This window comes from Rhipicephalus microplus, chromosome 9 (assembly GCF_043290135.1).
Source record: "Rhipicephalus microplus isolate Deutch F79 chromosome 9, USDA_Rmic, whole genome shotgun sequence".
NCBI lineage: Eukaryota > Metazoa > Arthropoda > Arachnida > Ixodida > Ixodidae > Rhipicephalus > Rhipicephalus microplus.
The window spans coordinates 59,162,416-59,186,683 of NC_134708.1; the positions used below are offsets into that span (position 1 = coordinate 59,162,416).

The following is a 24,268-nucleotide window of genomic DNA, read 5'->3' on the forward strand; positions in this document are numbered from 1 at the left end:
CCTACTAGCCATGACGTCAGGTGTACCTCAGGGCAGCATATTAGGGCCCCTACTGTTTAATATTTATGTAAACGACATAACAAGTGTCAGCAAATATGTGGACTTTATAATTTATGCAGATGACACTAGTATATTTTTTCATGGTAATGATTTAGGCAAGCTTGCAGACTCAGCCAACAACATTCTTAACGACATCTTCATATGGAGTACTGCAAATTATTTAATGATCAACACAAAAAAATCCAAAACTGTGGTATTCGCACCGGTTCAGAAGGCTGTCTGTCGTGGTTTGGATATATATCTCGGGCCCGAAAAAATAGAGGTTGTCAAAGAAGTTTCATCATTAGGAGTAATTTTTAATGAAAATCTTAATTGTGACAAACACGTTAATAAAGTAACTAGAAATATAGCTAGGACGTGTGGTGCTCTCTCTAAACTTCGACAGATACTTCCAACAAACATTAAACTTTTACTCTATAATACGTTGTTTTCATCTCACATAAACTATTGTAGTCTATTGTGGGCAGATACATGTAAAGCAAATCGGAACAAAATATTTTTACTGCAGAAAAAAGCGATTCGTCATATTGCAAATGTACCATACGACGCACATACAAGTCATTTATTCAGAGAATATAAGATTTTACCGATCGATCACATACACAGTTTCAATCTTATTATGAAATACAAACAAAGCTTGCTATCAAACAACGCTTGTTTTCTTAAACTGTGTAACCTCAGAAAAAATACACAATCCTATTATGACATTCGGAAAAGGCCTTCCTGGTTCGTTCCTTATTCGCGAACTAATCACGGTTTGAGAAGACTTGAACATTGTATTCCAGCTTGTTTTAACATGTTTGAAAATAAAAACATCGACATCTTTAATATACATAAAAAACAACTTAAGAACCTTCTCATCCAAAATGGCGGCGTGTAGTTTAGCATCTTCTAGTTGTCCGGCTACAGTTCTATATGTAAAAGAAACACCCTATAATAGTGCTCGTGTGTAACATGGCATCCTATGATGTTTGCTTTCTTTACATTTTTTTCGTTGCTTTTTTTTTTACGAGTAAAACATGCAACATTTCACTCGTCAGTGTTTCTCTTGTGCATTAAAACTTGTGCTTTTCGCATACCCAGTGTTGTAAACGTTGTATAATCATTTTGTAATACTTTGGTAGCCGTTTAGCAACGTATGCATTGTTTCATGATTGACCGCACGCTGTTTTCTTTTGTTTTTTGTTGTTTTTCTCTCTATGTGGTTTGCTTATTTTATGTAAACCTGAAACTGATGTAATTTTGATGCTTTTTTTTTTTATTTCCTAATTTCTTGAAGTTTTGAAAACCGACGTCAAATTGTTTTTCCATGTTTTGTGCTCTGCGGATTTTTGTAATGCCAAGTGAAAAAGGGTAGGAGCCTCGTCAAGCTGCTAACATAGCAGCTTTTTGCTCTTATCCTTGCGTTTTCTTTTTTGCAACTCTGTGAAGAAAATGCTCAATAAAACTGAAACTGAAACTTTTCAAGCTTTCATCTTCCCAGGAACGTTTGCCTTTTCCTGGCAGAGGGCATGTTGTAGAAGTTCGGAAGTTGGCGGGTACAGGCGGGGTGTACGCAATGTGCCGTGCGCATGTCTGACACCGTTTGTCGTTCCCACGACGCGCTGCACGCAGGAGGCACAGAGCCTGGCTTGTGTGCTGCGCATCCTGTTTCGCATGTACCGGGATGACGGCCGCCAGGAGGCGTGGCACACGGTGCAGGACCGGCTCATCGGCGTGTGCCGGGAGGCGCTCGAGTACTACCTGGCGTTGGCCACCGAGAGTCACCGGGAGTCGTGGGACTCCCTGCTCCTCCTCTTTCTCACGCGTGTACAGCGGCTCGACGACGAACGGGTGAGTGCACGATGTCGCAAAACTAGGCTTGTGGGTGTAGTAAGTTTTAGCTTCTAATCAAGTGCAAGTTGTACATATCTCGTATTAAAATGAAAAATGAGCATTTTCGTCATTCTTTTTGGTTCATAGCGAAGTGGAAACAACTTTGAATAGTAGCAGGATATGAGTTTTTGTTGAATGCTAGTGAAAACCTGTAAAGTAATGTAAGTTATAAAATTTATAATATGTAGAGAATATAAGCCTTTATAACAAGCTTTTGAACTCAAGGAAACGAATCGATGTGAGGCTAATATGTTTGTTTAACCTTAAAGTGGGGCTTCGTGGCATTGCAGATTTTCTCTCGACGGGTCTATTCACGGTGTGGCACCCCTTTGCAGCAGTGAAACCATATTACTGGGCCTTACATGCGGTTTATATATGTATATTTGTTTATTCATCTAAAAGTCGGCTAGAAATCGCTCCCTTTTCTGCCGCAAAAGGTGGCATACACACCCAAATTACTGTGCCACGTACCCAAGGACCTCAACCACTGGCTGATTTAAGTATCGTGAGCTGCATAGTTAACAGCAGCTGCCACAAGATGCCACCACGTACCCTCACACACTCTCACTATCTCAGTGAAAGTAAGCCACGCACTGATGGGGGGATGCATCCTCTTGTCCTCTTGTCATCTTACTTGCTGCAAAGCTTTCAGCGCACTTGCCAGTCTCAAACATGTGGGCTGCATGTTTGAGACTCCTGCATTAGATGATTACTTGAAAAAGTATTTTGCAAAGCCCTTTAATATAAAATTTCATATTGTTTTAGTCATAGCTAAGCTTTTGTTTATTTATTAAAATAAGGTTGCTCTCACAATAGTTAGTGATTGTTATCGTGCACTTATCTCCTTCTTCTAGTTTCGGGCCCATGCCTCGGTCTACTATCCGTACCTGTGCGAGCTGACCTGCATGGAGGTGAAGCCCGCGATACGAGCAGTACTACGCAAGTTCTTCCTCCGCGTCGGAACCGCCTTCAATGTCTCACACCACTAGTCGCCGTTGTTGCTTACACGGATTTTTTTCAAGACCCTTCGCGCTGTTGTTACTTCCTTACATTTCTTTCATTTTTTGTCTTTTGTCACTATCAACACAAAGCAGTCTCATTCGAAAAATGAAATTAGTCTGGGAAACACCAGTTGGAATTAAATTACTGCTGGAATAATTATGTAAAGGACGTCGAACTGGTGGCATGCACGGAGCAGTTTACCGTTAAGTTGGCGGCCATGTGTCTCGACAGGTCGTAGTGTGCATGTGCTCAGAGTGTTACATCAGTAGTGAGTTGGGGCTTTCAGTGAAAGTGCAAGTGTGCAATAGAGTGGAAGTAGTGTTCGTGGTTGAAGAAAAAAAAAGAAAGCGGCGCTTTCTTTGCCACCACCTTCCTCCGGTGATGTCCAGTTATCTAATGTCCAAATGGCCGTTTACACGATGAAAATACAGTGATCTTTTGTTAAGGCGCACGGATCCTGTTGGTTTCGTCGTCTTTGTTTTTGCATTTTAGCTCACCCCGAGGCTTTTTTTTTATATATATATATATAGTGATTTAGTAAGTCATGCCTCACTTTTATGCATCAGTGGACTCTAGGAGAGATGCACTGGTGGCGGAATCAAGCAATGCAGGGATGATTTGTGGACTAAAAAAAAAATGGACGAGGCTTTTGAAATGTCACCGTTAGAATTGGCACCGACAAGGAATGATGTTCTCTATGCAATGCAAGGAACATATGTTAGGACTAATTTTTATGCCGTTTTTCGTTCTTATTACTTTTTTTATTTCCAATTAGTCTTTTTTTTTCCTTCTGAATCTATGCCGTCCTGAAGTAGTTTGGGCGCGGGGCTGGACATCGAAGGAACCCTAGCCGCACCATTCTCGAGCTGTGCCGATCGTTGTCGTACCATAGTGTATTTTTCTCGGAGTCATTATAATTTATTTTTTGCCCAGAGAAAGCGGGAGACATTCCAACGTGTGTGTGTTTGTTGTGTGTGTGCGTGCATGATGTGGCGAGAAACATTGTTGCGTCTTTTTTTTTCTGCACAAGAGCTTGTATAAAATGCAGGCTGTGGCCATAGAGGAAAAATAAAATGAAATAGATTCAGAATTTCTCTTGTGTCTTGTATTCCTCTATCTGTGCTGCATTTCCAAGTTAACTCAAGATAGAGCTATAAACATCATTCGTAGACGTTTGCATATTGAAAACACCTGCCAGAGCTACAGACACTTGCCAGAGCCATATATAGTAGACTCTCCTGAGCTGTAGATGCCTGCCAGAGCTACTACTTGCTAGAGCTGCAGGCACCTTCCATAGCCGTGGACACCTGCCACAACTGTTAACACCTACTCAAGCTATGGACATTTATCTGCCAGTGCTGTAGACCTGTGCCAGATTGTGAGATGCCCGCTAGAGCCGTAAACACCCACCAAAGTTGTAGACATCTGCCATAGCTGTAGACACCTACCAGAGCTATAGCATCTTCCAGACGGACTCACTAGTGTTGTAGACACCTTCTGGAGCAATATACACACCCATCAATGCTATGGACATCCGTCAGAGCTGCAGACAGTGATGGCTGACAGCTGTTTAGTCATATACGCCTGCCAGAGTGGCAGACAGCCACGGTATACTCACCAGTGTTGTAGAAACGTGCTCATAGACACCTGCCAGAGCTGTAGGCCCATCTTTAAGCCATAGACATTTGTCAAAGCTGTAGGCACCTACCAGAAGCTGTGGACGTCTGCAAAGCTTTAGACATATGCCAGAGCAGCAGATCTCTCATGGCTCCAGAAGATTACGTGTGCCTCGCAACAAAGATCTCTTTCCAGACATTGCCATGTCAGCTGCAAAAGCATGCTTTTTAGATGGAAATACTCTCAGTAGTTGTTATCTTGCCGTCTATGTTTTCTCTCCCTCTTCTGTCTCTTTCTATATTCTTTTCTCTCTCTGTAGTTCTCTCTCCCCTTTCTGTCTATTTTCTTCTCTGTTTGTACTCGTCCGGCTCTGCTCCTGTCCCTCACATTGGCCCACCTCGCTTGCGTGCATGGACAGCAGAGTGGTCAGGACGCTCGCTTACGGGTCGTGAGCACGCGGCTTTGAATCTCGCCTCGCTACGAATTTTTAGCCAAGAATTTCTCTATCACCATCTTTATTTCTCTTTCTTTCTGTATGAGTTCTCGAGGCTAATCAGACTTGCCGCATCGCGCGGCGTTACGATCGGCGCTTGTGTGCGGGGGGCGAGGCAGAAAAAAAAGAGGGCAAAGAAAATGTGTGCTAGTTAATTATGATCATTTTCCATCTAAGGCACATGGCAAACCTCGGGCATAACGGCCATGCTGTATAAAAGCGAAGGAATTGAAGGTGTGCCTAGCCACAGCTCCGGGCATGCAGTGCACCAATTTTCACGAACATATTCAGACCCGGCACCAAAATGCCGGGTCTGAAAAAAACAAAGGTCACCTTATCCGAAATAAAGGTGTCTGGGAGCTCTTCAGCCGCTCCGCAAATGAATTGAGCTAGGGCACGTAGTGTGGTTTAAGAAAGTTACGGTGACGTTTCACTGGGTGATGTGCAACCAAATGAGGGCTATCCCCACGTGCGATTCTCTTAGAATGTGTCTTTACGTTGACTAAAATTGCTGAATTTTCGCGGACACGCTCACCCCACGCCTGCTCGCCTTTTCACTGGAGCTAGGAAAAACGCCGCCATGTTGGGCTGCGCGCGGGAGTGCAAAGGTTGAAGTCAAAGCCTCCGCAGTGCAAGTACTATATGGCGGCGCCCAGGGAGCCGTTTGTGAAAAGGTCTACTATTGATGTCAATTGAATTGACATCAAAGGTATCACTGTTGACATCAGTAGCATTTCATCATCAATGTTGACATCAATTAAGTGGTACGTACGTGCCTGTGAACCGAAGCTCAAGTTTGCGGAGCGATGACAACGCCGCGCCTGGTCCTGGCGGCGAGCTCCGGAACAGTTGAGGAGAGACGAGGGAGAGGTCGCAGGCGAGTGAGTGTGTTTTGCCCTCGCGATCTCCGACTTCAGCGTAGCTCCCGCCGACTGGTTCGCCCTCCGCGGTCTCCTGACGCCGTGTAGCTCTCGCACTGTGGCACCCCGCCCTTGGACTGCTTCGACCGGATCCCCACTTTCCTATCTCCTTCTTTTTCCTCTCGTTGGCTGTCTTCTTCTGCTTCTACTTTCCTTCTATCCTTTTTATCCCTCCTTCACCCCACCCCTATAAGGCACTGCGCCGTGTCGCCTGAAGGCAGACAGAAATTAGGTGCCTTTTTCCTCTTCATTGTAACCACTACCACCACCACCACGGGAGTGCGTGCCGGGCAACACGCGAGGCACTGCGCCGTGCTCCCGACCGGGTTGCAGAAATTAGGTGCCTTTTCTCATCTTCTAACCACTACCACCACCACCAACACGCGCGCAACGCATTCTGCAGTCGGTGTGGCGAACTTGAGCGTCGTGCCGTCAGATTGGCGCGCTAAAACGAGACGCCCACTGTGCGAAGTTGTCTTTCCGCGATGGAAGAAGCAGCCCCACGGAAGCATCGCCGAGGTCCGAAGTATTGTAGCAGTATCTAGACTGGTCTCGCTGAGCCAATTTCGCGTGGCACTGGTCTGCGCATGCGCAATGATACTCCGCCGCCGCCGGTGTGCGCGCAATTCGATGCGCTGCGCATGTTTGGTGTCATGCACCCGAGACGGCACCTCCCTCGCACTCGGCCGCGGCCGCGCGCGACTCGCCGCTGCCGGTGTGCGCTTTCCAGAGGAGTGCCGTCATAGCCTTGGTAGACATATGGACGCCGACGCGCGCGCCTTCCCTGTGCAGTCGCCATCTGACACTGCACTGGAGCAGCTTGGTAGCGCCTCTGACTGGCGTTTGCCACTGTGGTATAGCCATGGAGAAGGAGAGTGCAAATGCTGCTCAACGGTACAGTACGGCGGAGAAGCTTAACTCATCGGATCCTGAAGTAGTTGCCCGGCAAAATAAATATACATGTGCCACATAATACGTATACCGTGTGTGTGTCATTGGAACAGCTGTAAGCATGATATCTGGAAAGCTAAGAATAATCAGCTGAACCTTTGCTAACGCTACATATATCCTGGCATAGCTGAGCTAAGCCACTGCCAGTTTTTTCTGTTGGGGCCTGCCACAAAAATCCGGAAAACGCCAAGGGACACTCTCCACGTGTAAAGCTGTATAATTTTCTTATCTAGTCACAGCCGGCGAACACAGCCGTGTTCGCGAAAGATAGAGCAAGCATGACCCGAGATTCAAAAAAAAAAAAGCCAGATTTCATTCACGTACAATGAGAATCGATGACATGCGAAGCACGAATGAGAAAGGTTGATATGTCATTTTAAAATAACCACAACGTTACGAGTAGGAGGGAAATGATGTCGTACATGACTTCCGTGTCATTATTATCATGTTTGGATGTGCCGTTTACCTTCGTCATCTATTCACGTCACGTGATACCAAATTTGGTGTATGTGGAGCTAGCGAAACGGCCGCGAGCACGCTATGAGCGTGGTATGTTGTCATGTTCAGGCATGACACGCGCGTCAGGATTATCATATTTGCACCAGTCATATACTTTTCATCCATTGACAAATTTGGTATATGTAGAACTAGCGAAACGGCCGCGAGTGCATCACGAAGGGCCCAACATACTCCAATGTAGTGTTGACGCGCGCGCACGCTGCGCACAGTGACTCTACGTCAGCAAAACGCGAGCACGCTATAGTCTGACGCCAGGCGCGACCAGCATCCGTCGCCGCGGCACGACGGCAACCGGTCTGAAATGCGACATGCTGCATTTCGTGCCGATGCGTTACCCAGACAACACTGCGTCTCCCTGTTTTCGCGATAGAGGGACGCCGGACGCGCTGAAACGCGCATGCGTCAAAGCAGCGCGGCGCGTGCCTGCAAGTATATGGCAGGACCAGCGCCTGGCGTCGCAACGCCGGCGTGACGCGACGAAATGAACGCCGGCGAGCACGTTCGTGCACCGCGTCACGTCGAAATGTAATGGCGCCTTGATTGCGGCATGTAGTCATGTTCTCACATAACACACATCTCATGATTATTATGTTTGCACCAGTCACGTACCTTCGTCATCCATCGACTTCACGTACGTAATACCAAATTTGGCATGTGTGAAGCTATAGCGAAACGGCCGCGAGCGCATCATGGGTGTGGCATGTAGTCATGTTGTTACATGACACGCATGTCGTGATTATCATGTTTGTATATGTTATTTACCTACGTCGTCTGTTCGCGTCGCGTAATATATACAGAGTTTGGTACATGTGAAGCAAGCGAAATGCCCGCGAGAGTATCATGAGAGTAGCATGTAGTCATGTTGTTACATGACACGCATCTCATGATTATCATGTTTGCACCAGTAACATACCTTCGTCATCCATTCACGTACCGTAATACCAGATTTGGTATATGTGACGACGCTAGCGAAACAGCCGCCAGCGCATCATGAGCGTGGCATGTAGTCATGTTGTACATGGCACGCATGTGAAGATTTTCATGTTAGGGTCTGTCGCTTGTGTTCGCCATGCAATCATGTCATATCATACCAGTTTTGCAACATTCCATGTGAACGAAACCACCGCAAGAGCTGCAGGACCATGAAATGTAAATCATGACATACATGCCATGGTTTTCATATTATGACTAGTCAAATATGTTCTTCATACAGTCAAGTTATGCCATACCAAGTTTGGTATAGATACCAATATTTAAACGGCCAGGAGAGCTAAAAGTCGTAGGCGGCTAGATAGATAGATACGTTCAAAGTCGCCGAAGTTCGCTAAGAAATGCTTCGCATTAAATAAAAAAAAAAAGGCGAGCACTTCAACTTGGCTCGCTGTGGTGAAACTTAGCTTGCTGCTTCGTGGCGATGTTCAGCGGGTCATGCGCGGCACGGAGGGCATGACTCTAAAACTTCTCGGATTTCAAGGCCATGGCCCTATAACTTTAGTTTTTATTTTTTTTCAGCACGCCGCAAACGTTTGCACATGACAGTACATGGCTGCTACTGCTAACTAGTACATCCAAACAACAATTATATGCTTTCTATAAACGTCAGCACAGCACATCGACAGAGTACGCGGCTTCATGTCGGCAGAATGAGACTTACCTCGTAGCATAACGTCGACATGGTATTGATTGATATGTGGGGTTTAACGTCCCTAAACCGCCATATGATTATGAGAGACGCCGTAGTGGAGGGCTCCGGAAATTTTGACCACCTGGGGTTTTTTAACGTGCGCCCCAATCTGAGCACACGGGCCTACAACGTTTCCGCCTCCATCGGAAACGCAGCCGCCGCAGCCGGGATTTGATCCCGCGACCTGTGGGTCAGCAGCCGAGTACCTTAGCCACTAGACCACCGCGGCGGGGCGTCGACATGGTATTATCACGGAGGACCCGCCGTCCGGCAGCTCGAGGTCGGCCGTCCGGCAGCTCGAGGTCGCACTGGCGCTGCAAAGGCGAAAGGGGGACACCCCCAGTAACCCGAGCGGCGACGGGGCACGAAGGCCTTGAGGTCTAGGCCCGCGTGACATTAGGACTTCTAGTGTAACGTGAGATAGGGTGAACCCCACGCCCTGCGCGGCCGGAGGGAATCCCGCATGCTGGAACCCAATAAAGTTTATTCTCTCTCTCTCACGGAGGACCCAAAAACTGCATTTCGCAGTGGCTTGGCCGTCCTCGCCTTCCGTTGTATGCTCCACATCATAAACTTGACTGACGAGCTTTACTCCTTTGGTTCGATTCGCTTCTCGGAAGTGCTTGTCCAGATCAGAGATCTTTGTGAAGCCGCACTGCAGGCGGTACATTGTGAGGGGACTCAAACGCAGCGCGCGCTCTCTGTACGAGCACGTAAGCGAGTGGCAGCGCATTAAAGCGAAGGGAAAACGCGCCATCTACATCCCCATATTTACTTTTCTACCAAAAATGGCGCTGCCTGTCTGGAGACTTATTTACATGGAGGAAGGAATGCAGCACCTTTCCTTCCTCCGTGCTTATTTATATGCTAGGGTGCCACTACACCCGCCCGCTAAAAAGGGAACAGCATCAAATCATCATCATCCTAGCGCCACCATGCGTTGCTTTGGCTTCCTGTACCCCATAGAAATGACTTGCTTCAGTGCTTGACGATAGTTATAGCGCGAGAACAAAACGACGACACAGAGACAAGAAGGACACGAAAGACACGAGCGCTCGTGTCTTTCGTGTCCTTCTTGTCTCTGTGTCGTCGTTTTAATTGTTCTCGCGCTATAACTATCGTCATGCCATACCAACTAGCCCAAGCTGCCATGCTTCTAAGTTGCTTCAGTTCGTGGAGGTACCAAGCACAAAACATTGTAGCTTCATATTTAAATAAGCGCCAACACTTTTTGAGCATGATCAGAAAACTCTGATGATCGGTAGTCGAGGCTACCAAAAAACATGTGAGCGAGGCATTGTAATGGTGCACGCGGCCTGCAGTTTACAATTATTATCAAATCAGCTAGAACTCGCTCTCTTTTCGCTTCACAACGATCCCATATAACCAAATTACTGCGTCATATACCTAGGGTCCATGGCCATTGACTGCTTTGAGCGTATGTCTATAGTGGTGGTAGTGGTTAGAAGGGGAATTGAAAAGGCGCCTAACTTCAGCAGCCTGGTCGGTAGGGGGCATGGCGCAGCGCCTATGTCATGCGCAAACGAAGTCTTTGGGGCTGTAACGGATTCCTGCTGGTTCAGGAAATGTGGAAGTGTGTGCATGTCCCATGCTTGTCGTTTGCCAATGCTGTACTAACCTTCCAACCAGGAACCAGACAGTGGCTGGAACGAGGGCAGAGGGAGGTTGGTCGAATGGCCTTGGGATGCCACGGACGAGTTGCTATAGAGGCCATCCAAGGAGACGTTGGATGGTCTTCGTATGAGGCCTGAGAAGCCAAGAGCAAGATAGCCTACGAGGGCCGACTGCGTCTCATGAATGACAACAGGTGGGCAAGACGCTTGTTCCGATACACTAGCCTGACTGGAATAACGACCGAAAGTTTGGTTTCTTCGCGAAACCCGTGAAGGCAAGCACAGAGTGCGGATGGGCCCGTGCCGTCCAAGAACAGGTACGGGAGGAAGAGAATGAGCAGTGGCGGAGGGCGATGCGTTCCAAGGCAACCTTGACGGTATATCGAAGTTGCAAGAGTAAAATAAAAAATGAGCGCATGTACGACAACAATGGCCGTAGTGGCCTTCTGTTCGAAGCGCGGGCTGGGGCACTACGAACCCTTGTGTACCGTCGCCGATTCGACGAGAATACCGATTACACGAGTGCGATGTGCCGGGTGTGCGGACAGGAAGAAGAAACCATCCCCCATCTAGTTCTGCGCTGTACGTGTTTGGGCCCAGACCAACGAAAGGGAACCACACTGCCCGAGGCTCTGGGGTTTGTTCACAAAGGTGACCCGGGGCCACCCACAGACGATGGAGCGGCTGGTACTGTGAACTATGCGGCAGTACGCACTAGCAAAACAAGGCTGGTGCAGTGGTGGCGCACGACGCAGCGGTAAGGATTTATGTGGACAAAATTGAAGGTGTGCAGATGCGATTGTGTACGCCTGTGGAGTGTTTCGTTTAATTACTTTTTAAGTGTTTTTTTTTTACTCTGGCTAGGGCAGATTAATCTGGCCCGCCCGATACACAGGGATCAGCCTCAAATTATCATCATCATGATATATTTCGCAGGGCGCTTACGCAAATGGTAGTATGTAGGTGTTCTGTGGCTTACGCTTCAAAAAGCCTCACGCTGACGCGCTGCAACGCGTACGTGTGGCCAGACATAACGTTCAGTGCGCTTGCAGAGAGAAACCGCTTCAAACGTGCGGCAAATCTTCGTAAAATGTTAGGTGAGGTTGAATTCGGAATCGTTTGGGCCATGTGATTCGTGAGGTGTCATGGACTACTATACCTAGGGAGACTATTCCATTATAATTCAGAATAGTGTTGCGATAGAATTGTCGAGCTTTGTTAGCATCACCTTTTCATGTACTTGCCATGCTTCGCGCTCCTCTCTGAACGCTTCAAAGTTGATGATATGACAGAATTAAGGTGTGCTTTTCTAGGTTGCTTACTTCAAAGACGTTTATATATAGAAAGAAAAAAAAAAGGGGGGGGGGGGGGGTTAAAGAGCGGGTAGGTGGGGCCCCTATGGTTCATGGCTTCACTGGCCTTAGCAGCCCGCCGCGCCTGGCCCAGGGCCGCCACATTTGTGAGTTAGTTCATGCTGTTGCTGATGATCATTATAAATTATTACGTGTTGCACGCAATATGCAATTGCTGTGATGCCTGGTGCGATTCTGCCACGCAGTATCGCGCGTTAAAGCGACTGCTTGTCTTACGTCTGGCATATATGACACCTTTACAGGGTTCTCTTCCGAGGTAGCAATAACTTCCAGAAATGACTGTTTTTCACCACCGTCAGCTCGCGGGGCCATATAATCGGTATTTTAACTCTGTGCGAGGCAATCGAAACCGCTCGTGAGCAGCACCATCGTTGTATGCGTTTCGTCACGTGCGAGATGACGTGCGGCAACGGATTTTTCCGTTGTGCGGCCAGCATTATTTCCTTTCAGTGGCGTTGAGTTCGCGCAACGATCAAAACAGTTTAACTGCGTGTTGACCGCGCTGATACCCGATTCGTAAAATCGCGGGTACAGGTCAAGCCAACGTGACACCGACCTCTCTGCTGTCGGGTCCGGTTTTGCTTTTGGTTTTGCGCGCTGACTGGCGCGCTGCCATCGGAGAGCAACGGTGCTGTGTGACTGAGCAGTAGGCACAGAGCCGGTGAGCACGTGGGATTTCCAGTTTCTTTGCTATGCATTGCACTTTTTAGGGCGCGCGTTGGGTGGATGTCGAGAGACTGGACAGTGACCGCATAGCGACCAGTGGCGGCAGAGGCGATGGCCCCGATAGAACTGGAAAACAAAGCCGAAGAGGAGCTACAGAACGGCGGTGACCACAACAAAAGGCTGGCTTGCGACTCGCCGGAAAAGATTGTCCATGTGGCTGCGATCAAGCCGTCGGAAAAAACTGTCGGTCCCAAAGAGAAGTAAGTCCGTGAGCAGTTTGTGAGACTTTCGTTTTTGACCAGAGTGGTTTGACGCCCAACATGTGGTCGCGATTTCCTGGGTTTGGTTGAAGGCGTCCATACGGACTTTTGTTTTGAGCAAGCTGCGGTGTCGCGCTTGACATCATTACGCTTGATTTCGACTCGATAATCGAGCCTTTCGCGTACGAACGCAGATTTGGTACGAGCGGTCAAAGACCGATGACATTTGTGTGCTGTCGCGCGCAAGTGCGTCAGCTCGGCTTCGTTGGAGAGCGAATAATCGATTTCTCCCGCTGTTGAAAGGCGCCGGCGGCCAGTCAGACCTTGCGAATCGTCGAAAGCCCGCAGAAAGCTGTGTTTTAGCTGTTGCTCCACTCGTTAAACCGTATATTGCGGAGGCTGAGCGTTTTCTTTTTTTCCTTTGTTGCACGTGGGATCTCTAGAGATGGACCGGCGCGGCGCACCAAGCGCGTATTTTTAGCCGCAGCTGCATTCGCGAAACGTGCAGATTACAACAGCCCGTCACATACGGGGTCCGGCGTAGTCGCTCGGGCACCGCGCACGCTGTGGGGAAAAGGTCGCGGAAACAAGCTGCTAAAGCTTTTCGTCTTTCCTGTTTTCCTCCGCGTGTGAGCGCTATAGCTTTATGATCTGCCGCCGGCTGTGACCTCGCCATGACGAGCGAGCGGAACCCTCCGAGCTCTGCCAGTTCGGACAGGTGAGTTGATGCTCGCATGGGTGCACCTCTCTCGGGTACATTTGCGCGCGTGCTCTGTTGTCATCGTCAGTGTAGGATGTATGCCGTTACGTTGTCAGAGGATGAGGAAATCGCCTCGTAAACGGGGTTGTTTCCAGCCCGACTCATTTGATCGCACGGGAAAGCGCTGGCGGAACGTATTACACGCACGGACAACTGAAGCTATGTGTTCGGCCGCCCTGGCCTCGTAGTCCCGTTCGCATCCTCCGGTGCCGGCTAAAACGTATATTGCCTGGCATTGCAGTCTCACAGGTGTACTACGAGTCCCGACGTGTATTGTGTCGCGATGTGATTGTTCAGTATTGCTGTGTATTGCTGTCATCTCGTCGCTCAAGAGGCTTTCTTGCTTACTCGTTGTCTTTATGACGCTATCTTGAAGATAAGGGGGTGGCTGGTGGGATATCTCGGGGAAGCTTTCCGATCACGCTTGATAAGTGTCGCCGTTTCTTATGTAAGCAGTTCTATATAGTGACTGTAATACTTGCTTTTGCTCAAGTTATCTTCGCTCGATCGCGCAGGGCCGAACTACCAAATGATGTTGAGAGGTGAGGTTTTGCCTTTCGTAGATTCGGGCGTCACGTTTCGTGCGCCTTCAGTGTCGTCAGCGACAGTGCAAATGTGCCCTTCACCAGACGTTTGCTATTGCTTCTCGATTGCAGCTTTTTGCAGTAAGTACGCAAATCGTTTCCTTTCTGCGTTGAGAAGGTCGGTGAGTAATTACTGTGCACACTTTTCTTTTCCAATAGTGAAACAGCTTGACAGCCACCGTAGGTTGCGCAATTTTGGCATTGCGATCCTTCTGGTATGGATATTAGCCACTTAGTTATCCCAGTGGTGTGGTTGTAATAATTACAAAAAAAAGTGATGATATTGCAGTAGCCAGCACGATGCTGCTGTCAAACTTGGCATTAACTGAACTGGCAAATGACCCACTTTTTCTTTTTGGCTTGATGTGTACGTTTTTTTCTTGTTGAGACCTTATGTTCTGCCAATGCTAGGGCTCATAGATTAAACACGCGTATGTAAATGCTTGCAGACATAGGATTGCCCAAGCTGTATTCCGATTCTTTACTTCACGTGCTCGTACCTTGAACATGAAACGGCCCTGTTAATGCTAACTCCTGCTAACTGTTTTCGTGCCGCACCACTTTCAGCAGGAGAACAAGCCACTCTTGGAGCAAAGCCAGGTAATCGTGTTAGCTCTTGGTGTAGGCTCTTTGCGATATTCTTTCGTCGCTGTACCTAACAATTTCTTATCGGCAGGACCAAATCGCTTATAAGACTTGTTTCTTTCTTTTGCAACAGTGGTAGCTTCGACGATGTGGCAAACGCCAGCGACCTCCTTTCGGAAACACAGACGCCATGCATGTCCCCGCGTCGCATGCGCCGGGAGAGACTATGGTCAGGTTCTGCGAAAGATGACTCCCTGCTCCTTACGCGGCAGCGTACCATCTACACAGCGGGACGACCGCCCTGGTACAATGTTCAGGGACAACTTGTGGAGCCCTTTGTCATTGGCATCTGCGGCGGCAGTGCTTCGGGCAAGACCACTGTGGCCAGGAAGATAATCGAGGCGCTCAACGTTCCATGGGTCACATTGCTCAGTATGGATTCGTTCTACAAGGTGCGTGTAATGCCTCTGTGCTTACCACTCGAAATGCAGTTGTCTCGGTACGTGGTGAAGCAACATTGCTACTGATGCCAATACTTCCTTAGTTTTATGGTCTGAATTATTTTCAATTGTTCTCTTGGGGGCATGCATGGTATGTTGTTGTTCTTGGGCGATGGAAGTACAGTACTGTTTTCATTGTGCTCTGATCTTGGTGACAATAGAGAGATGCAAGAAGGGTTCTTGATTGTATGATGGACAACTGTAGTGACTTTGCAATATCATCCCGGGTATAACTATTGAAAAGAAATGCAAAACAGCAGAGCGCATGAATGCTGCACTGTTCGGCTTTCTTTTCCCTGTGATAATACATGAGATATATTACCGGGTGTCATTTAAGCTCGACAATTGAGAATAGTTCTCACATCATTGTTTACACAAATGCTTTTTATATAATTGTTCATCTGCATAATTAATATGCGAGTTTTATGTTGGAACAACCTACCGATCAAATTCTTACATGCAGTCTCCCACATTAAGGTTGTGTGCCAAGAGACTGTTATTTGGCAATTAACGACATCATGGCATGACGATACAGAAGCTTCAAGGCAGTCTTCTTGTGCAACTTTCATTTTCTTTGTTTCTTACTGGCTTTTTCTCCTAGTAAAATTGCATTACGTCACATTGTTAATGGTATTCACTCGTATTTGGGTGATAGTGGCCTTTCACTTGTGTTTCTAGCACCGAAATAAAGTTGAGCTAGATTATGGTTACGTCATGGTTCTTGCCAGAAATTTCTTGTGGTTAGGTATCTCGAAAGCAGTGGGGTGAGGAATATTTAAGTATAGAAGTTTTCAAGCTTTGATACCCATCCTTTCTTGTTGGGCATTTCTTGCATCCACGACTTTCATCGAAAACGGAAGCGATGGGGCACCTGTATTCTAGCACTGGCATTAAAACAAGGCCACCTGTTCTGACACTCTTACTCATAGCGAAGCGGCGGGAGGCATAGTTTGCTGCATCTGCAATTTATTGGTTTCTCAGGCACGTATATCAAAGAGACCAATCAAAGCATTGGACAGTGAAGCGGATTGGTAGGCAGTGCATGCCCTCTTGAATTGCTCGTTAATTACGCTAAACTTGCGCTTTTCCACGCCTTCACAGGTTTTGGACGAGGAGCAGCACCGGCTAGCCGATGAAAACCAGTTCAACTTTGACCATCCAGATGCGTTTGATTTTGATCTGCTCATCGAGACGCTCAAGAAGCTGAAGGAAGGCAAACGCGTCGAGGTCCCCATCTACAACTTCGTGACGCACGCGCGTGAGAAGCGCTTCAAGTTCATGTACGGCGCAAACGTCATCATCTTCGAGGGTATCCTCTGCTTTGCCAACAAGCAGCTGCTCAATGTAAGTGAACTTATGGTTAATCATGTGATATGGGATCACTCTATTATTATACCCCTAAGTGCCCTCTTGCAGGAGTACGAGAAAGAAAAAAAAACAAAATTTGCACTGGTGCACAAAATGCAACTTATGAATATGTTAGGCGAAATGAAAGAAATTTATACTGTAAAAGCTCGTTAACATGGATTTTGCGGGATCGAAAGTAGTGCTTGAATTAAGCAAAATCCAAATTAGCATAAGTATTAAGAGGTTAATAAAGAAATATGTATTGTGTTCATTTTTTTAATGAATACATAAATGCTGTACTTATTTAAGAGTGGCATAAAAGCTGCCGTTTGGTCAACCTGTGACTTCTTTTGCAGTGCTACTGTGGCGCAAGGCCCCTATGTCTTAATTAGGTAAAGACGTGCTGTGCATCCATACCTTACCATGTACAGCCAGAATTCGTCCCAGGATTGTCCAAATTAACTGGGTTGCGGCCAAAAAGGACCATATCAGCAAGAGTTTGACGCCATGAAATCATGTACATGCTGGCTGGCAACGAAGTACACGTCCAAGTTATCTGGCCTTCGGAATTAACTAGTGTTGAATTAAAGAGCTTTTACTGCTATAAAACATAAAGTTGTTATATCTTTATGCTGGAACATGTATAAAATTAATATGAAGCTTAGGCAGCTATTATGGTTGCATAAGGAATATATAGAAGCAATAATTAGATGCAGTATAATAATTTAAAATTACACTGATGCAAACTATGTGAATGTGTACATTAAAAAATGGGTAATATCAGTCTACATTGAACTGCTCCCGTGTAGCAAAATTTGAAAATATGGCAGGTTAGTTTCAGTTCTTATATATGATAGTTGTTCTATTATATTTTCCAACTTATTTATCTTGAAAGGTCATGCAAACGATGGCCTTCGAAATGCCACAACTCTAACTCACTGTAGTTGGGGCTTTGCTAACATGGTAGTTTTGAATGGCTGTTAAGTAGTTTGCATGTTTCTCGCCAACATTGTGCATTGCTGCATCGCTTTTATACTTTATTTCATTCTTTATTATGGAGGCAGAAATGTTGTAGGCCCGTGTGCTCAGATTTGGGTGCGTGTTGAAGAACTCCAGGTGGTCAAAATCTCCGGAGCCCTCCACTGCGGCGTCTCTCATAATCATATGGTGGTTTTGGGACGTTAAACCCCACAATTCAATCAATCAATTCATTCTTTATTTTTGTTTTTATGTGAACCAAGGTTGAATACTAAAAATCTGCTAAAATTGCAGATATGTTTCATATTTTTGTCAAAATGTTTTAATAAATAGTTATATGCATTATGCATATGCAGTAGACTCTCATTGAAAGTAACCTGGAGGAATCAGGAAAATGTGTTTCATTTTACAGGTGTTCCATATACTACTAGGTCAACAAGGGCGGAGAATCCAAATATGAAATCAGTTGGGCCGGAGGCGATTGTATTATTTAAGCAGCAGTTCCGTATAAGAGATTTCTGTTTACTGGGAGTCTACTGTATGCTATAGCTTGTAACTTGTTGTGGAGCAAAACAGTGGCAACGATTGTGCCACTTCATGTGACTGCCACAAGCTCTTGACAACACAGAGCGTATAAAGCCCACATATTTCAGGGGGTAAGAATACTTTAAGTATCTGATACATCTACACACTATTTCTACAGCATACTAGTGTGATCTCTTTTCGTCGTGAGTTGACCACGCTGTTGACAAGAAGGCACGTTTGCGCTGTTTCTGCCTCCATTGCTCAATGGCCATCAGGGTTTTGATAAAATAGCGCACCCCACTAACTCGACAAAATTTTGACAAAGGTGCCTTCAGGAGCACCCGTGTAGCAGCTGTAGTTGAAAGGCCTTCAGATTGCCCATGTGACTAGAGTATAAGGCATTCAAAGTTTGCTGTGGTTCGATGTTCCTTTTTCATGTATGCTAGGAATTAAGGGCAAGGAAGATTAACTAAATTAGAAACATTTATTTAATCTTCATTGCCCTTTTAACACTGGAGCTGTTAGGCTACTATTTGATTTGCTGTTTCGCAGAGAACTAAAATGCGCGTAGTGCATGAAATGCAATAACTCGGCTGGTGCGCAGTCTGGTCGTCGTCTTCTTAGGATTGACTATAAATAAGGACAGTTAGGTCTTAGTGACGTGCATTCGGGAAATGAAGATAGATGGGGTACGTTTTCCTGTATTGCTTAGTAATTTGGCAGATATTGCGACCTGTGGCAGTCATATCCATTGAGGTTGACATGATTTATGTGCTGTGCAGGCACATTGCTTTTTGAAGAAAACAAAAGAGAAGCACAGAAAGAGAAAGAAGAGAGAGAGAGAGAAAGCGTTGGACACACAGAAGGAAAAAAAAAAAACGGATGGGAACATAGAAAGACCTCGCTGAGAGCTTCATAGTTAGTCAATGTAATTTAGATGGTGTTAATTAAGAGTACATTAAATAATGCCAAGCTAATTAGAGTCATGTTAATCAACAGCTTGTGAATCTAGGTTGACAACAAGCTCTGTTGCTAGTCGAGCCTTGCATGGCTTGTGTAAGATAGCCACATTTTTTTTTTTTGTTCTGCTGACTAGTGTGCGTAGCACTAGTATTCATGCCATATACCTAGTGACTAATGTAGTCATAGTGAAAAAACAAACCTTGTGCCGATAATTTACAGCAAGTACTCAAGACAATCAGTTAATTTTAGTTGAAGTTCTCTTCACTTGGTGACTGTACATGTTGGCAATAGTAGCACGTGCAATGCGAATTAGGCAAGTTGCAAGTTGTTGACGAGACGCATGCATTGACGTTGTGCAACGCCCTTAGCAATTTTCGGCATGCAAACAAAGCATTAAAATACTTGACACATTCTTTTCACCGAGCAGGCATAGGTTTCACCATCCCAGCGACTCTTCTGTGTCTCTTCCTGCAATCGTAATGCAACGCTTCATTGGCTCATAGCATGCGCAGCCTATAAAGGGCACACTGTAAAAGTTCGGCATTATGCTCAGGCATTTGAAGTTACTTCAACAAAGAATTTTTTTTATTCCATGAACAAAAATGCTCGTAAGCTCATAAAGATATCTTGTCAAGTGATGCGCTTTACTACTTTTCCCACCTGAAAGTTTGAGGATCAAATCCAGCTACAGCAGCCACATTTTCAATGGATATAAAAATGCCCGAGGTCGTGGTACTTGGATTTGGGTGTCCTGATAAAGAAGCCCGGGTAGTTGAAAGTCCAGAGCTCTTCACTATAGCTTCCTTCGTAATCATATCGTGGTTTTGACACAATAAACCGCACCAATGAAAAAAAAGTGCGTTATTTCAGTGAAGATCAAATTTTTATCCCATGTACAGGTATCTCAGATTTTACGAAGATGCCTTGTGCTTTAGCTGAATTATAGCAGCAGTAAGGCTGCTGCAACGTGTCTCACATCTTTGTGATTGCCTTCGTTCTCTCCCTTTTTATGGCAGATGATGGACATGAAGATTTTCATAGATACAGACAGCGACATCCGGCTAGCACGGCGGTTACAGCGTGACATCACTGACCGGGGCCGTGACCTCGAGGGCTGTCTGGCCCAGTACGAGCGTTTTGTGAAGCCAGCCTTTGACCACTACATAGCGCCGTCCATGGTTCACGCTGACCTCATCGTGCCCAGAGGTTTGTATCTTTTTCGTAGTAGTGCGCACTTTCTTTTGCTGTTTTCTTCATGGAAGACCTCTGTTTATACTCTTGTCGAGATGCCTTAAAATATGTCACGTTAGAGAGATTTAGCGTGTCTGGTATACTGGTATGGACTGGCCATCGTGGGTCACTGGCACACCAAAAACTCTTCGCTGTGCCACTGGGATTTCTGTCTTGTCCAAATTCAAGCCAGATGTTTGCAAGAACAGTGCAACAACACGTACTTTATCGTCGCGTCCTGTCCTTCGAGACAACCAAAATGAGGCTCCTGTGTAGTGCCAAGTTAGAAGACTGATAGTGACATCTTTTGACCCTTCATTTTAACCCACTTATATACGTATACCTTTGGTGTTCCAACGAGCGCACTTGCTGAAAAAAAAAAAAAAGATTAAAGAAGGAAACAAACTTATGGTGCTGGACGTTCATGGTGCTGCTAAACACTTGCACAATTGGACAGAAATTAGTTGCTCTCTCCTTTGCACAGCCAAGTGCCAGTGTATAATCTATGAAGCGATGCATCATGACACGCAGTTTGTAGCTGCCCTTGAGATGCCGCACTGTACTTGTGGCTAATACAAGTCAAAAGTGTCAAAAGAAGAACAGAAATACATATGGCAGCTCCACTAATGTTTAACCTGATTAAGCGCATACAGTCGAACCCTGCTACAACAAAACTGATGGGGCGTGGAAAAATTTCGTGTAATAGAAAATTTTGTTGCAGTGAAATAGAAAAAAAAATATCGCCGATCTGAGCTAGCAAAACAAAGGAACGTTTATTTAAAAAAATGTCCGCTGCTTCCTATTCTTTCCCAGCAACATCACGACGCAATTCTCACCCATGCATAGCGAGGCCATGGTAAAAAGCACGCTGAAACAACGCCTAAAACCACTTTCGTGAACGAACCAAACAGTTGCATCAACACGTTAACACCAGCAGCAGTCCATCATCTAAAGTATTCGACAACACCGATATGGAGGCAAGGTATCGTGGAGCGGCGACTTTTGCATTATTTTATGCCATTCTTATCTTCCATTACTCGCGGCTAGCTAATTTTGTTGATAATGCGGACGAACAGCAGCTCTGATTAGTTACCACACTGTCCAAGCGCGAACATAAGGATAAAGCATAGGAATCGGAAAAGGCATCATGCCGCGGTTGTACTCAGCAGCTGCGAGAAGGAAACCATGAACTGAGCGACTGAGCTTCAGCTTCGCATCGTTTGCGGCTCAAAAGCAAGCCAGTGGCAAAACAAAAGCAGGGCAGTCTCATTACCATCACTATCGTGCAATGGCGGCGCCCATGCTGGCTGAACAGTGGTGGTATAGCGGTGGTTTCTGGTGGTGCCAACGCGTGTTTTATGCTTCGTTGACGCATTTTGACGCCCTGAAAATGCATCAAAATGTTAGATTGGGTTTACTACATAGCAATAAGTATCTGAGCCTGGAATTGCATTGTAAAATTTCGTTGAAGCCGGAAGATCAAAGAAAAAGTGTTCGTTGTGACAATATTTATGCATTGGCTCCTATGGACTGCTGACGGGGAATCGTGCATTTTTCGTTGTAGCGGAAATTTCGTTGAAGCGGCGTTCGTTGTAGTGGAGTTCGACTGTAGCACGGGCACACAATGATTCTTGTTCATAAAGTTACCACTGTTCTATTTACCAAGGCATCTGTGATGCCAATGTTTGAGGTAAGCATATAGGGTTTCCTCAGCGAAAGAGATGCTTGAGAGATTCGCGACCTCGCTGCGTGACATCCGCTACTTTTTACTACACTTTGCCATCCTGTTAGAGACACTGATATAAGACACCAGTGTGCCTACAGTAAAATATGGGTTGATAAGGAAGTGCATATGTGGAATTCAGTTAGATAGAGATAGCATTTTAATCATATTTCGATTCCCACAGGAAGGTTTGTGCATTACAGTTCTCAAGAAATATAAGTCGCCGACCGATTTTTCGGACTCCGAAAATTCGGACTTGTTGAATATTTCGGACTTCGAAAGTGCACCGTCAGGGTTCTCATAGGGCTGATGCATTTTTCCTACCGATTTTTCGGACGAATTCGCCCCTAAAGTTAGATTTTTGTGAATAAATCACTTGTTTAGAGCCACGCCACAAACCTGTATAAACGCCGTCGTGTTGGATTTTCTGTCGGCTTGACTAAGCTTAGTGGCTTAATTTTAAAATAGCTTTCATGCCTCCAAAATTGGAAAGCAAACATCAATATTCAAGTTTCGGAAGCCGTGTCTGCTTTAGAAAACGCGACACGGGACCATTTTCTCGTCTTCGGTCAGCCGCAGTGGTCAGCACTGTCGTCATCGCACCGTACAGGGACAATGCGGAGCTGCGCAGTAGTGGAGTGAATGTGCCTGCCTCAGTGACAATAGGGAGCTTTAGAATAGCGCACCGCGAGCCCTTGCGGTGCGGTCGCTGCTACTGTGCATGCGTCGTAACGCGAGTCGCCGTTCGCGGCCTGCCCACAGAAAATCCGAGATAGCATGCGGCGATCGCGGCCCGCGAAGTGTGTGTAGCTTCCGTGCATTTGAGTATGCAGTCGGGGTGAATGTCCCTTGACCTTGCCCTAGGGGTAGCAAACGCTATTCTAGAACTCGTAATGCGTTCGCTATACCCGCAACACCCGCAGCGCTTGCAAACATTATTCTAAAACTTCCTATTTAAAAACTTCGCTCGTGCGGACGATGACAATTTCGTTTGCGGAGCCCACAGACGAAGAAATTCTTCGCCAGGTGGTGCTGCAGCCGGAGAGCGGTTCAGATGATGACGACGATGATCGCCCGCAGCTGTCGGCAGTGGAGATCGCCACCGTGGTGACGCTTTTATTGAGCATTTACGGTGAGGATGTCACCTTGGCGCAAATAAAGGCGAACCAAATTGCTTCCAAGCTTAGTATGAAGCAAGGCAGAATCATGGACTCTTTTAAGCCTGCCTGATGCAATAATGTTCATATTTCTGACAAAAACGAATTTTTCGGACTTTTTTTTGGTCCCCGCCAGGTCTGAAAAATCGGTCGGCGACTATCATGTTCCAGAATTAAAAAAAGACGCCGCGACTTCATGAAAGTAGCTTGTATGATGGAGTTTGCCCGGAGATTACAAGATGATAGTGCTAGGGCAAAGAAATTTAAATGAAAATGTGGGTTGATGCGCTGATGAATAGCCTGCCGACTTTTTTGTAATGACTATTTCAACTGCCTAAGTATTGCCCTCACACCCCGAACATTAATTGACATCAGTTCTTTGAAGTAGTGTTGAGTGAGTGTGGCGGGTCATCATTGGTAGGACCATCTATGAAATTGTTGTCTTGCAACATTCCTTTGTCCTTGTGCTCAACGTAAACTCATGCTGCTGGTGTTTGCACAATACCACAGTTAATTAGAACTTGAAAAAAAAAAAAAAAAAAGAGCTTCGCTCAAAGAATCTGGGCATACCCATGATCTTCACCTATGCAAGACAGTCATGCTAGCCCGTTTTCATTGAACCAAAAGGGCTTTTTCTTGGTTAACATAGATATTATGCATGTTAAAAAGTAAAGATTCATCTTTCCTGCTTAAAACATTACATTTAATTCGGCGGAGATGTCAGAATCGCTGGTGAAATTTACCAGGACGTTGAAGTTTGCGACGTTAAACCGGTGACACAAATGTGCATCCGTGTAAGATAGTCAACTATCCCGAACACTTGCGAAAGCGCTTGACATCGTGAAAAAGGAGTTAGTGCTGT

The 24,268-nt window shown here is 46.1% G+C and overlaps 2 protein-coding genes across 5 annotated transcripts in view; both read left to right on the plus strand.

Annotated features, from left to right (window-relative positions):
• Sec71 (ADP ribosylation factor guanine nucleotide exchange factor Sec71) overlaps window positions 1-3,284 on the plus strand; it is a 66,902-nt gene extending 63,618 nt beyond the window's left edge. For both annotated transcript variants that reach the window (XM_037415253.2, XM_037415254.2), the window contains exons 27-28: window positions 1,675-1,893; window positions 2,790-3,284. In XM_037415253.2, the coding sequence (XP_037271150.1) occupies window positions 1,675-1,893; window positions 2,790-2,924 (354 nt within the window). In that variant the 3' untranslated portion in view covers window positions 2,925-3,284. The remainder of the gene's footprint in view (window positions 1-1,674; window positions 1,894-2,789) is intronic.
• Window positions 3,285-12,526: 9,242 nt separating this feature from the next.
• l(2)k01209 (uridine-cytidine kinase-like lethal (2) k01209) overlaps window positions 12,527-24,268 on the plus strand; it is a 44,945-nt gene continuing 33,203 nt past the window's right edge. Inside the window, exons 1-4 of one of the 3 annotated variants that reach the window (XM_037415250.2) lie at window positions 12,527-13,054; window positions 15,117-15,435; window positions 16,585-16,827; window positions 20,313-20,502. In XM_037415250.2, coding sequence (XP_037271147.1) covers window positions 12,906-13,054; window positions 15,117-15,435; window positions 16,585-16,827; window positions 20,313-20,502 — 901 coding nt within the window. In that variant the 5' untranslated portion in view covers window positions 12,527-12,905. Of the gene's footprint in view, window positions 13,055-13,449; window positions 13,773-14,911; window positions 14,999-15,116; window positions 15,436-16,584; window positions 16,828-20,312; window positions 20,503-24,268 lie in introns of those variants that run through there. The other 2 variants (XM_037415251.2, XM_075873715.1) reach the window with 2 other exon arrangements.